Source organism: Nansenia antarctica (genome assembly GCF_963989245.1).
Source record: "Nansenia antarctica genome assembly, chromosome: 15".
Lineage (NCBI taxonomy): Eukaryota > Metazoa > Chordata > Actinopteri > Argentiniformes > Microstomatidae > Nansenia > Nansenia antarctica.
The window spans coordinates 3,163,017-3,178,286 of NC_137685.1; the positions used below are offsets into that span (position 1 = coordinate 3,163,017).

The window sequence follows — 15,270 nt, forward strand, 5'->3', positions numbered from 1 at the left end:
AGAGAGAGAAAGAGAGAGAGAAGGAGAGAGAGAAGGAGAGAGAGAAGGAGAGAGAGAAGTAGAGAGAGAAGTAGAGAGAGAAGGAGAGAGAGAAGTAGAGAGAGAAGGAGAGAGAGAAGGAGAGAGAGAAGGAGAGAGAGAGAAGGAGAGAGAGAAGGAGAGAGAGAGGAGAGAGAGAAGTAGAGAGAGAAGGAGAGAGAGACAGTAGAGAGAGAAGGAGAGAGAGAAGGAGAGAGAGAAGGAGAGAGAGACAGTAGAGAGAGAAGGAGAGAGAGAAGGAGAGAGAGAGAAGGAGGGAGAGAAGGAGAGAGAGAAGGAGAGAGAGAGAAGGAGAGAGAGAAGGAGAGAGAGAAGGAGAGAGAGAGAAGGAGAGAAAGAAGGAGAGAGACGTAGAGAGAAGGAGAGAGAGAAGGAGAGAGACGTAGAGAGAAGGAGAGAGAGAAGGGGAGAGAGAAGTAGAGAGACGTAGAGAAGGAGAGAGAGAAGTAGAGAGAGAAGGAGAGAGAGAAGTAGAGAGAGTAGAGAGAGAAGTAGAGAGACAGTAGAGAGACAGTAGAGAGACAGTAGAGAGACAGTAGAGAGACACCCGTGTGAGTGACTCAGATGTCTGCCCCTGGTTGTTTATCCTAGCATCGGCTTCAGTGGCTCAACCTCAGCTGAGGTGTCAAAATGATTATGGTGACCCGGAAATATACAACACCTGTGTGTGTGTGTGTGTGTGTGTGTGTGTGTGTGTGTGTGTGTGTGTGTGTGTGTGTGTGTGTGTGTGTGTGTTGGGGGGGCGGGGGTTGGTCGGTCGGTGGGTGGATATGTGTAAAAGAGAGAGAGAGAGAGAGATATGTATGTGTGTATGTGTGTGTGTGTGTGTGTGTGTTGGGGGGGGGGGGTGGATATGTGTAAAAGAGAGAGAGAGAGAGAGAGAGAGAGAGAGAGAGAGAGAGAGAGAGATATGTATGTGTGTATGTGTGTGTGTGTGTGTGTGTGTTGGGGGGGGGTGGATATGTGTAAAAGAGAGAGAGAGAGATGAGTATGTGTGTATGTGCTTGAATGCACATTGGTGTTTATGTGTTATGCATGTGTCCCTGTCTATCACCACGCTGAGTTTGAAGTTGTCACAGACCTAGCTCTCTTCCCCCGTCTCTCTCTCTCTCTCTCTCTCTCTCTCTCTCTCTCTCTCTCTCTCTCTCTCTCTCTCTCTCTCTCTCTCTCTCTCTCTCTCTCTCTCTCTCATCATGCTAATGTTAATCCTGATTATTTACGCTGTCTTACTGGTGCAGAATGAGACCAGGGCTAATGCCATTTCACCAGACATATTTCCAAAAGCCCTAACCCTTTGTTTCAAAATCTAATCGCGTTTTATATTTCTTTGTGTTTTCGCAGGCACGTGACGATATGTTTCATTAAGAACCGACTGTGAAATATGTGACGTGTCCAAAGCTACCCAGCTATGACATGTCACTGCAGAAAATGAGCAGAATGGTGTCAAGCTTGTCAGAGGCCAAATATCTCACATTGCTCCTGTGAAAATAAACGGAGGAGCGACTTCACTCACGACCCAATCTATCTATTGAGGGGGTGTTCTCACTAGAACATTTGCTTCACTTGAATCGGAGTTTAGAGATAAAGTTCGCTTTGCTCTGCGTCGTTTGGAGCTGTGAGAACGTATGTGAGAACCCATCTCGGCACTCCTGTTCATACTGTACAAGCCAAGGGGCCTCTGTCGGCTGTACCCTAAAAAGAGGGCCTCCCCGAAATCTAAATTTTAACCCTTAAACCCACATGGGGCGGCTGTGGCGCAGGAGGTAGTGCTGGTGTCTCATGATCGCAAGGTCGGCAGATTCGAACCCCGGCTGGCCACATGTCGAGGTGTCCTTGGGCCAGACACTGAACCCCAAAATTGCTCCCCGTGAGCGGGCCGGCGCCTTGCATGGCAGCTTGCCGCCATTGGTGTGTGAATGTGTGTGTGAATGGGTGAATGAGAGGCTGTTGTAAAGCGCTTTGGAGCAGCAAAAAAGGCGCTATATACTGTAAGTGCAGCCCATTTACCCTTTACAACACACCTCAGACAGACATGTGCCTAGGAGGCAGTGTGGAAGTGTTCTGGGGTGTGTGCCAGCTCCACAGTCATGGCTCAGAGAGCAGTGGGCTCCACTGATATTCTCTCTCCTGCAGGAGGTGGATAAGTGACCAGTCTAGTCTCTCAGTCGTGCTATAATTCCTCCACGCAGCACGATATGAAAAGAGGCTTAAACAGGAGGAGAGAAGAATGGTAATTGTTCCTGGTGTCGCTCTGCTTGTCGGCTCCATCCACACCTAGAGAGAACAGCAGCGGTCTGGCTGTGCTGCTCTAGGCCGACCAGCTTAACTCCTCCTGCTGTTGAAATCCTCTCCCAGCACCACTGTGATCACTCTCACTCAGATTAGGACTGCCTGGAGATCGAACAAGACGATCGCAGAGGCAGGGTCTCACCTCGAAAACAAGGTGTCTAGCGATTAAACGATTAAAAATATATTTTAAAAAATTAAAGCCACTTGTTGTTTTTACCGCTAGATTCCAATGGGTGCCCTACATGCTATATACGCTGCAACTGCCATCTAGTGTCTATGGAACCAAACAGCACGATAGAACACCTGATATGGGGTTGATGTCCATGAGAAAGAGCAGTAAGGGTTGTAATCCTGTTTCAGAGGTAAATTACACAATGCTTGCAATGGTTGGGTAGAATCAAAGGAAAACTGCTGACTATAATATTTAAAAACCGATTAGAAACTGTCAACTGTGGGGCGGCTGTGTCTCAGGAGGTAGAGTCGCCGTCTAATGATCGCAAGGTTGGCAGATCAGCGGTTTGAGCCCCGGCTGGCCACATGTAGAAGTGTCCTTGTCCCTTGCTCTCCCAGGTGTCGTTATGAGGGCAGGAATTATCTATTTTTATCCTGTAGACATGACCGAGAGGGACACAGGTGTGTGTGTCTGTGTGTGTGTGTATGTGTGCGCCTGTGTGTGTGTGTGTGTGTGTGTGTGTGTGTGTGTGTGTGTGTGTGTGTGTGCGCCTGTGCGCGTGTGTGTGTGCACCTGTGTGTGTGTGTGTGCGTGTGTGTGTGTGCGTGTGTGTGTGCGCCTGTGTGTGTGTGTGTGTGTGTGTGTGTGTGTGTGTGTGTGTGTGCCTGTGTGTGTGTGTGTGTGTGTGTGTGTGTGTTTGCGCACGAGTGTGTGACTGACTACTTCTCTCTTCAGCACATGATCTCACACACACACCCTCTCTTCCCCTGGAGGAGGACAGGACAGAGTGACAAGGCTTATCTGTCCTCGATGTGACAACGTTCAACTACCACACAGTCCTCTTACTGCAAGGTTATTATATATACAGTATATGTCAACCCAAACTTCTGTCTTTCTCTGTTTGTCTTACCCTTCAGCAGTTGAACTGTGTGTACCTTTGTAGGGCAGGGTGGTAACTCATGGAATTAGAACCTGCAGCCACTAATATTATTACAGTGTGTAATGTGTACCAGCCAAAATTGAGATCATTTGTACGTTCGATTAATTTTATTTCTATGTAGTACATAGTAAAATACTGCTTTAAATATTTAAAAATATATAAATATATTCCAAATATTAAAGGTCGTACAAGCATTGGCAAAGGCTTTAACGATCAATTAGCTTAGCTTTTATTTCCCTGCCTCCTCCAAATATGTAGTAATTACAGATATCTATCAAATGTCTTACAGACACACATGATGGTTAGAGGCACAGCATATCTCGTTACCCATCACTGCTTCACTGCTAATCAAACCTTAATGTGTTGGTTAATTCTCTCTGTGTCGACAATGCTCGATCCCCCATAGATTGGGTATTACAATCTATCACACACACCTCCCTCTCCTCTCTCTCTAGCCCCCTGGTGCTGTACCCAGGTGTGTTCACCACTGGGTCTGCAGTACATTTGCCGTTCTTCTAAGTGTGTGTGTGTGTGTGTGTGTGTGTGTGTGTGTGTGTGTGTGTGTGTGTGTGTGTGATCCGTTTCGACACCTGCCAGAACATATGACAGGTTCTCTTTAGTGTTCCCCCCTGGGGGATGGAGATGGAGACCTAAATGATGCTGTTTCTTGAGCAAGGAGACTTCCTGTAATCCCCAGGGAAGCTTTTAGTAGCGTTAGGATGGTCCCCACGAGAGCCAGGCGGGAGTTGATCTTACTATCACTTCAACGTGCTGCTGTAGAACATTTATCACTTCAACTTGTAAGCAGCGAAGTTCATCTTTGAACCCTGTCACACACCCGAAGGTAGTGGCAAATAAGGGAGTCCACACGTGTTTGAATAATACAACTTAAGTTTTATTTAGGTAAATAATCAAAATAAACTAAATAACATATGTATATGAATATGGATAAGAATCAGTGGTGTATGCCATGAGTGAATGGGTGTAGAATGTATGTTGTATGTGTAAGAGGTGTATGGATGTATGTAATGTAAAACTAAAAGGCCCCAAAACGTGGTACCCTGAGACCTTACAAACAACCCTAACTGAACCGCAAGCAAACGAAAAGAAGAGAGAGTGAGCTGAGGACACACCCACCTGATATACACATCCTCAGCTCCCCAAACCCAGGTGACCCCACTTAGCCTGACGACCTACCCACTCTGCCACTCGGCTCCCACAGGAACCAGCAACAGCCAATATGCAGGCAGAGTGGGAGGCGTCACAAACCCCCAACTCTTACCCCTTCTCTGTCTCTCCTCTGTCAGGGAGGTGGGCGATAGAGTGGAAGGGGAGAAAAAGAGAGAGAGGGAGAAGGAAGGAGGGCCACAGCTGAAATCCCTGCAGGTGCTTTTGCATCTATTTGCAGCTATTTCCTCGGCGTTCTCTGAGGGGTGGTGGTGAAGGCACTAAGGGTGGGTGGAGGGGCGTCAGTTGACCTTGGAACAGTCACACACAGTCAAGTAACCGCAGCCTTCAAATGAACAGTGGCTCCTCCTGAGGGGGGCAAACTGCAATTTGCACATTTCGGGGTGGATAGCCCCCCTTGGAATCTTGAAGGGGGGGTTACCATGGTGCTGGGAGAATGATTGGCAGCTCTGGGACTCTGGCCTGGACTGCTGGTGAGTATAAACAATGCTGTTTAAATGGTAATGGTAAATGGACTGCACTTATATAGCGCCTTTTTTGCTGCTCCAAAGCTGCTCCAAAGCGCTTTACAACGGCCTCTCATTCACCCATTCACACACACATTCACACACCAATGACGGCAAGCTGCCATGGAAGTCGCCGGCCCGCTCACTGGGAGCAATTTGGGGGTTCAGTGTCTTGCCCAAGGACACTTCGACATGTGGCCAGTTGAATGCAACAACACATGGCTTAGTCATGTGTTGAGAGAGACAGAGAGGTTATTTATCAAGGGAAAGACCACAATCCCACAAGAGGATCATATAGTTTCTTAGGAGGAAAGCTGAGGTCACATTTATAGGAGCACAGAGTAAGTTTGTTGGAAGTCTGCCACCTCTGGTCACGGCGGGAAACAACATCCTCCCCAATAATTATATAACCCCCGAAACAGACTTGCAGTGTCGGACATTAGATGTGTTGTGTTTCTGCATGTGCACACGATTCGTAGCCACCAGAGACAGAGGGGCGGAAATCGGTGAGTCCACTCCCCTAGAACACCCCTGACCCCTCCCCTAGAACACCCCTAAATGGTAAATGGACTGACTTATATAGCGCCTTTATCTAAAGCGCTTTACAATAGCCTCTCATTCACCCGTTCACACACACATTCACACACCAATGGTGGCATGCTACCATGCAAGGCGCCGGCCGGCCCGCTCACTCACTGGGAGCAATCTGGGGTTCAGTGTCTTGCTCAAGGACACTTCGACATGTGGCCAGCCGGGGCTCGAACCGCTGATCTGCCAACCTTGCGATCATTAGACGGCGGCTCTACCTCCTGCGCCTGCTCAATTATTTTAGATTTCCTATGAGGAGTTTAACTGATCAGATCTAACAGTTCCTTAATCACAGGGACAGAGCGGGGAGAGTGTGTGTGTGTGTGTGTGTGTGTGTGTGTGTGTGTGCCTGGCACTCTTGCATGTGTCCGTGTGTATCTGTGTGTGCCTGAGTGTGTGTGTCCGCACGCACGTTTGTGTGAGAGAGAACAGGGGAGAAGAAGAGATGTAGAATGAGCTACGCTGTCAGCCTGGTTTCTTCTTCTCTGTGTTGGACGTGTCATCACTGGAGCAGAATCAAGAAGCCTCGCTCGCCCATTCTGCCCTCAGTGAGTTTTACACTCCAGCTCTCTTCTTCTCTGCCTCGGCGGGTTAATTAGACGACAAAATGCTCAACCTCCAGCAGGCTGACTAGGAATGTCAATCGCACAGCGTGGGATCATCATCTCAACAGGGAAAAGGGAAGGCACAAAAGGGGTCGAGTTTCGTGTAAATATACACAATCGATGTCTCGCTGAAGCCCATGCAAACATGATATTTTTCACCGAGCCATTTGAACCTGTCAGTGTGCTGTGACTGCACTGACAGCCACAGAAACTAACCCTCCACTGTGTTACATAACATAACACGTCTGTCTACACTGGTTTGCAGTGGTCGGTTGGTTCTATCTGGCCGCCATGTTGACATTCCCGCCTAGGCCCCTGACTGTGACACTCAGAACGTTGCAGAATTGGAATGGTTTGAAGGGTCAATAAAGAATCTTATACAACAGTTAGTTCCGATCAAGTCATTTGATTGGACAAGAGGCATTCCATGAGTGCTGATATACAGTATAACAGCACTGGGACTTTTAACTATATATTATGTATCACTCCGAAATGACCGTTAATACAAAGTAGCTCGCCTGCAGATGTTTGTGTTCAGGTTACTAGGCAACAGTCCAGTTGCGGAACTATATTTTGTTGACGGAGCCAAAATAAAAGATTAAATAAACAAACAAATCATAATGTTGTCACTCATTACTGTTAACTAATAAATTGCGCTGTAGAACTGTTGTATAAAAGCACTATCACACTCAAGGTTGTGATGTTATACTGAATATCAGCAGAATGTTGTATATTTGTATCTACCATAGGGAGGGTAGAGGTGGGCCTGAGCATCAACATAGGTTCTGCTCTAATGGTCAAACATCTAAATGTATGACATACAAAAACAAGGAAGTACTGTCCTACAGTTATGTTCCCTGCAGAGGTGCTGTGGTCATTGGATTGTAAAAGTGACAACTTCTCTAGCTTTTGGAGATAGCAAGTGATCAGTTAATATAGATGACTGCTTTTATCCAAAGGTTTTTCTCTCTCTCTCTCTCTCTCTCTCTCTCTCTCTCTCTCTCTCTCTCTCTCTCTCTCTCTCTCTCTCTCTCTCTCTCTCACACACAGACGCTACTTTGCGCAAGAGAGATGTTTGGACCTATTCGACCAATCTCCATCCTTCCACGTGTGTGTAATTAGCCTTTTACGCATCGGTTTACGCATGGCATGGCAATAACAGCCGAATGTCTTTATTTTTAAGTGGGGTTTTTTGAATTTGGAAACCACATCTCTTTAGATGAACCGTCCAGCGTGGAAGACAGAGCTCCTTCTCCAGCGCGTCTCCATATACCGCTGGAAGCTCAATCGATATCAAAATAATCTTATCCAATCTCAAAATGTTTGAAAGCATCGTTTATTTTCGTGAAGCCAATCCCTGCTTGTCACTATGGTGATTTTTCATTTCTCAACAAGCCGAGAGAAGCTCGGGTGTTTCCGTACGGAGTAGCAATTAGAGCTGGGAGTCTTCGTTACGCGCGGGAGACGCAGACACATCGGTTTGGTTTGGATAGCCATAACAGAGCTGCCAAGTCTCACGCAATCAACTGTGTTTATTTGGTGAAACTTGGCAGCCCTGGCCATAACCATAACCAAAACCAAGCAGGGAGGAAAGAAAAGTCTTCTTAAAATGGAAACCGCTAACCAGGTATGTCGGATGATAGTGGATATATAAATATATATTATGTGATCCCCCTCGTTATCGATATGGTTTGCTTATGGTTTGAGTAGTCTGATTAGTATCAGAGACATTGTAGGTTGCATGTATGCAGTGGATTGTTGTTTACAATATTAATATCTGCAAATGAATAATTGCCTTTTATTTTTTGTTGTTCTTGTTATTATTTTAGCTCGTGTCTGTCGGGACGTTCCACGTGCTTAAATTACCGCTGGGATTTATCCGCGTTTTGGAATGGGTAAGTTCAATGTTGGTATAAACATGATGTCTAGCCTATTTTGTTTTGTACAGACTTAAGATTTGTTGTGTATAGACTTAACTAACTGTGCATTAGTATTTGTCTTGAGGTTTATCTCTGCATAGCGGTCACATTAATGTGCGCGCTCTATACCCCCGGTGCGCTTTAATTATTGCGCCTTTTAACTATAATATAACTAACGGTACTCGACGCGTTGTTATGCAAACAAACATCTGCAATTTGTGAGTTTAGAATGATAAGGTTCTATCTCCGTTTAGAATGATAAGGTTCTATCTCCGTTTAGAATGATAAGGTTCTATCTCCGTTTAGAATGATACGGTTCTATCTCCGTTTAGAATGAGAAGGTTCTATCTCCGTTTAGAATGATAAGGTTCTATCTCCGTTTAGGGTAGTTCAGAGATATTGAGCGTCAAAGTTTTTACATTCCATTATGTTTTGTGAGATGGAACCTTTGTATTTTATTAATTACTAACTCAAAAATGTCAACATTTTAAAAATAACACCACACAGGCATTAATAAACACCTAATGGATCAGATTATGTAAAAGACTCAATTTTGACAATAATGGAGATAGAACCTTATAATTCTAACGTCACCTACTGTTGATTTTGGTTGTCCTCCAGAAGGTTGGACTTTTAAAGGCTTTTACTGTCGTGGGATTATAGCCTAATTGACGCGTGTGCGCCTTTAGGATCTCTGTGCATATAATTGATTGAACAGTTGATTGATTCTGCCCACAGAATTTGCTTAGGCTATATTCAGAAATCTCAGCCCCGTGTGACTTATTCAACCCAAATGATATGTTGTGCTTATTGCTTAAGTCATGTTTACAGTTAAGGATGCCGTAAAACGGGATACCTGATTTCCTTATGATGTGAGTAATAGAAATGACTGTCGCCATGAGCGGGTCAGGATGTATGCCTCCCTGTTGAACTGTGTGGACTTGGAAGAGAACACTCATGGTGAAATGTTTTTAATTGATGGATGTAAAATTGCTGTAGCCATTGTCAGTATAGTTGAATTGGTATTTTTTGGAGTAGAAAATCCATGACTTGGAAGTGTAGGAAGTGTTTAATGCACACATAAAGCTGTGCGGAGGAGTGACCTGCATTTTTATTTGTGTGTTGGTGGGCATGTGTGTGTGTGTGTGTGTGTGTGTGTGTGTCTGTGTCTGTGTCTGTGTCTGTGTCTGTGTCTGTGTGTGTGTGTGTGTGTGTGTGTGTGTGTGTGTTTGTGTGTGCATCCGTGCGTGCGTGTGTGTGTATATCCCAAGACTGCTGAATATTGCTATAGTATTTTATTTCCAGTAATTTCTTTGTGCATGCTGATCTCAGATCTCAATGCCGTTACTTGTGATAGTTTGTTTGTTTTGCAAAGTTGAGGGAATTCAGTCTCATAACATCATCCACAAACATGTAAAAAACAAGTCACCTTTAGCTGAAACTGTGCAGATTTCAGTGGAGTGAGAAGGAGAGTCAGTCACCATGGTTGGTTCTGTGTGACTCAGATTAATGGTGATATTTGTGGGTCAGCCCAAAAGAGCAAACCGATGATCCAGAGCACCATCTGTATGCTGAAGATAACGCTCGCAGATCTGTGTGTGTGGTGCGTGCGTGTCTGTGTGTCTGTGTGTGTGTGTGTGTGTGTGTGTGTGTGTGTGTGTGCGTGCGTGCACATGTGCGTCCTCCGTGCAGCCAGCCACTCGCATGAAAGGGTAGCAAATTTCCTGTCACATGGAGAAAAAAACATACAGTTGCATGGCACTGTAAATAATGACTTCAATTGTAAATTGGGGTATATTTACACACACACACACACACAGGCACGCACACACACACACACACACACACACACACACAGGCACACACACTCTCACACACGCACACACACACACACACACAGGCATACACACACACACACACACACACACACACACACACACACACACAGGCACGCACACACAGGCACGCACACACACACGCACACACAGGCACGCACACACACAGCTTGAATTGGATGGTGACTTGTGGATCATGTGCCTTGGTGACTTGGAGTGGCGGAGCTTTAAGCATGAGATGTCACAATGTCATGGAGATGATGGTTTTCCTCAGAGAGCTAAAACAGAACACAGAGACAGAGGAGGAGAGAACACAGCATTGTGACATCACAGACAGCCAACCCACTGGAACATTGGATCGCTATAAGAGCATTCCAAATACTCCGATTGGTTGAACTTTAACTAATGGGAAGGGCCATATGCAGACACAAAACAACATCTAGTTATCGTTAGTCAGTCTGACAGGAGACCCCCAAGTTAAACCTGAATAATATTGCCCGATACTACCACAGTGTTATTACAGTGACATCAGATTTAAGACCCTGCTGCTTGCCTACCAGGCAATAAAAGGAACAGCCCTTCTCTATCTGCAAACAACGGCCAGTCCCTAAACCCCAGCACCATCACTCCGTTAAATGGACTGCACTTATATAGCGCCTTTTTTGCTGCTCCAAAGCGCTTTACAACGGCCTCTCATTCAACCATTCACACACACATTCACACACCAATGGCGGCAAGCTGCCATGCAAGGCGCCGGCCCGCTCACTGGGAGCAATTTTGGGGTTCAGTGTCTTGCCCAAGGACACTTCGACATGTGGCCAGCCGGGGCTCGAACGGCTGATCTGCCAACCTTGTGATCATTAGACGGCGACTCTACCTCCTGCGCCACAGCCGCCCCTATACTACTAAAAATCATCTCTTTAGATTACACCTGCGGCCCTGAATGTGTGTGTGAATGGGTGAATGAGAGGCCGTTGTAAAGCGCTTTGGAGCAGCTTTGGAGCAGCAAAAAAGGCGCTATATAAGTGCAGTCCATTTACCATTTACCATTTACACCAGGAGGCCCTCCTCCTCAGACCTCTCCCCTAGCACTTCCCACCAAACTGTTTCCAATTGTATGTTACCTGAACTTTTGCATAATAAAATAAACACTAACCCAATTGTTTTCTTCTCTTACTTTACCATTGTGCTTTTGGCAATTAAGTAAGTAAGTAAAGCTTTATTTATATAGCGCCTTTCGTACATGAAATGCAACTCAAAGCGCAATTATTCGTATAGAAAGTTTTGCTTGTGATAACTGTGATGTATAGTTGAATCACTTACTTTAGACAGACGTACTTATCTGTCCAGGCTCTGTCCTGTCCAGACCACAGGATGCTAGATGAGTACAGTACACGAGATGTCTGCCCTCAAAATCAGTTTAGTTCGCAAGAGAGAGAGGCCCTTTATTTAGCTTCTCCGTTGTTTTTTGGAGATCATGAAACACAAAATAGGTAAATCTGTAATACTCTGACACTAATTAGTCTGACACGACAGCAGCTCTTTAGAACTCTATACTGCTAGGCCTACATGTTAGTGCATTCGTGCATATGTGTGTGTCTGTGATTGCCACAGAGGCGCACGGCTGTCAATTCTGTTTGTTTACAAGACTCTGACATTTAAGGATGCGTTATATTGACATTTATATTACAAGTAAGCCTTTGAATACAGGGCTGTGTGTTTTCATGCAGAGAACTGCACAAATTCAAACGTTTCTCTTGTGTGTCTGTGGGTGGTTGTCGCTCTGCAGAGTGATATGAGACTCAAAACGGGCCAAGACAGATCACTCTGTATGGGTCAGCTACAGAGTGGTAGTTTCCCATGTGTGCTCATGCTCTAGGTCACTCTTGCACATTGTCCATGCAGCTGCTAGCTCCCCGCGCACCACGCAACTCATGTAGGAGCTGCGATGTGCTCCAAGACGGTGTAAAACAAAGTGTGTGAGTGTGTGCGCGCGTGTGTTCCTGCGTGCAGGCAGTTAGGATTCATCATCTTATGTTGGTGAGTCACAGCTCTCCGTTTGTCCCAGTTATGAGTAACAGGGCCCTCTCTTTGAGGATGCCAACACTGGACTGTAATGATGTCATCCTCATATCGTACTGTATGAACTATAGCTGCCTTGCCTGGGGTTTAGAAGTATGTCAGATGACGTTTCTTCACACTACCGGGGCGGCTGTGGCGCAGGAGGTAGAGTCGCCGTCTAAGGTTGGCAGATCGGCGGTTAGAGCCCCGGCTGGCCACATGTCGAAGTGTCCTTGGGCAAGACACTGAACCCCAAAATTGCTCCCAGTGAGCGGGCCGGCCGGCGCCTTGCTTGGCAGCTTGCCGCCATTGGTGTGTGAATGTGTGTGTGAATGGGTGAAGGAGAGGCCGTTGTAAAGCGCTTTGGAGCAGCTTTGGAGCAGCAAAAAAGGTGCTATATAAGTGCAGTCCATTTACCATTTACCATACATGTTCAGTATGGTCAATGTAAATTAATTGAAATGTATCTACTTTGGCTTAACATATTTTAAATAGGTTATATCCCTTATTATAACATGCCTTGAGCTCTCTTTCCATTTCTCGTCGGAGGCATGGTGATCTATAGACAGACGGATCAGATCTTGCAGCAGAGAAATAGAAGTTTTGCTCGTACAAACTGAAGGGAGAGCCGCCGCAAGGCTTCTACTCTGCCTCTGCTCAGGGTTGGTGCTTCACAAGGTCAAGATGTTATACAGGATATGTTTCGCCAGTGAGTGACCTTTGACCTTTGCTCCCTGTCTTATGTAGAGCAGAGTAGAGAGGGAGAGAGGGGCCAGAAAGCCTTCAAAGTTATGGAAATCAGGAAGCACTTCATAAGAGGAAAAGATCGAGAAAGATTTCAGGAATGTATTTCTCTCTCTCTTGCTCTCCCTCTCTCTCCCTCTCTCTCTCTCTCTCTCTCTCACACACAAATACACACACACACACACACACACACACTTTCTATTTCACATATTAACCCTCACAAGCATACACAAATCCCCCCCAACCCCTTCCCTCACAAAACACTTGGTTGAATCAAGTATAAACAGAAACACACACACACACACACACACACACCCACACTCTCTCTCTCTCTCTCTCTCTCTCTCTCTCTCTCTCTCTCTCTCTCTCTCTCTCTCTCTCTCTCTCTCTCTCTCTCCATTTGAAGTGTCCTCTACTGAACAAGGAGCTTATCACCGGGATGACACTCACAGGCGTAAACACACACACACACACACACACACTCACACACACACTCACAGGCGTAAACACACACACACTGGGTCTCACATCAGCAGTACCCGTCCCTGTGGTTTCTGATCATTTATGACTTCCTTACAAACACAAGCACAACTACACAGATAAGGACACACACACACACACACACACACACACACAGGCAGATGCACTGTGACGGTCTGTTGGGGCTGTTGGCTGTGGGTCTGCTTTCTCTCTCTGCAGGAGGAGCAGACTCATGCTCCTGGCCGGTTGGCCTAATCAATAACTGCCTCCACCTGGTGGTTGGCCTAATCAATAACTGCCTCCACCTGGTGGTTGGCCTAATCAATAACTGCCTCCACCTGGTGGTTGGCCTAATCAATAACTGCCTCCACCTGGTGGTTGGCCTAATCAATAACTGCCTCCACCTGGTGGTTGGGCTTTAAGAGCACTGAAACCTCTGCCTCAGTTTCCTAATCCTGTAGTCAGCCATTTGGGTACCTGATTATTGATTGGATTGGCCCTCTGCCTCGCACTAAGACTGGATGTACAGATACAGCTACTCCAGAAAGAAGGAAAGGTAGTCAACTTTGTCATGTGGATTTACTGAAGCCCTATTACACTCGTCTGAGTGGACCTGTGCAGTGCATGCCTGTAGGGGGAAGTTATGCCTGTTCTTTCAGCGGTCGCTGTTGGAACACAGCTTTCTCCTGGTCCTGCAGTTGCGGGCGAGGAGGAGGAGGCGCTAGTTCCTGATGATTTTGTGTTACTGGGTCGGTTGAACAGCTCTGGGTGGTTGGCTGTCTTGGATGGCTTATTGGGGTGTTTGCCTGTTAGCAGACATGCTGGGGTGGTTGATTTGCTCCAGAATTGTTCATCTTTGTTTTCAGATATACCAACACGAACTAACCTGATCAGGGTTCCCACGCTGGTCTTAAAAAGCCTTTAAGGGGCGCTTAGGTGGCGTAGCGGGTTAAGCATCGACCATGTAACCGCAGGGTCCCCGGTTCGAATCCGGCCGGGGACATATCCTGCATGTCATCCCTTCTCTCTCTCTCACCCATCCTTCCTGTCTAATTCTCCACTTTATCTATCAATACAAATGAAAAATATGAGTGGGACTGCCCCACTCAGAAAAAATTACTTAAAGGCTTTTTTTTTAAAGTCTAAGATCCAGCAATCCAATTTACAAGGCCTAAAAAGGTCTTACATTTCAGTTTTTCGGTCTAAAAATGAGGTGCTAGGTCTTAAAAATGGGATCCTGCAAGGAAATCAGTCCGACCACATCTATTTACGCAGAAATTAATCAAGCTGGAACCCCAAAAAAATCATTTTTTGTCTGTATGGCAGTGAAATCCCTAATTTCATCACCTCGAGGATGACAAAAAGCTATCACATGGTGTCGCGAATAGGTCCAAAATTCTATTCAAAGAGGTCTAAAAAAGGTCTAAAAAGGTCTTAAATTTGACTTGTTGAAACTTGTAGGAACCCTGTATAAGGCGCTCTTCATTTGGTCTGATAATGCTAACTTGCTTACTCTCTGATCAGTTTTATGGAGACTTGGGTCTGTTTTTTTACCCTCAAACTCTCCAATGTGTTCATTGTGACAGAGTGAGTTTCGTGCTATGCTACCTAGCTTCAAGGCGCGGTCAGATCAATGCAAGGAGAAACCAACGACTACCAGAGTTACTAAAGCCCCATGTACCCTTTACGAGACCTGTCCGTTCAGGCCAGACCGTTCTATCAGCAGCCGCCTGTGACTCAGACAGGAAAAGGTTGCCCTGTCACTTCCTGTTGGCATCCCCAGCCCAGCGTCTGGGACCACAGCTCATGCCTATGCCACTATCCTCAACTGGGCTCAGTGAAGATGACCTCACAGGGGATTAGAGAGTGAGGTCATGTCTAGCGCTCGCTTAAAGGTCTGGAGT

At 46.0% G+C, this 15,270-nt stretch overlaps 1 protein-coding gene across 1 annotated transcript in view; it reads left to right on the forward strand.

Moving 5' to 3' along the window:
- Window positions 1–7,936: 7,936 nt before the first annotated feature.
- Window positions 7,937–15,270, forward strand: part of synpra (synaptoporin a) — a gene marked incomplete at both ends in the record, with an annotated part of 30,151 nt that continues 22,817 nt past the window's right edge. The window contains 2 exons of the mRNA XM_080545654.1: window positions 7,937–7,954; window positions 8,157–8,222. Coding sequence (XP_080401780.1) covers window positions 7,937–7,954; window positions 8,157–8,222 — 84 coding nt within the window. The remainder of the gene's footprint in view (window positions 7,955–8,156; window positions 8,223–15,270) is intronic.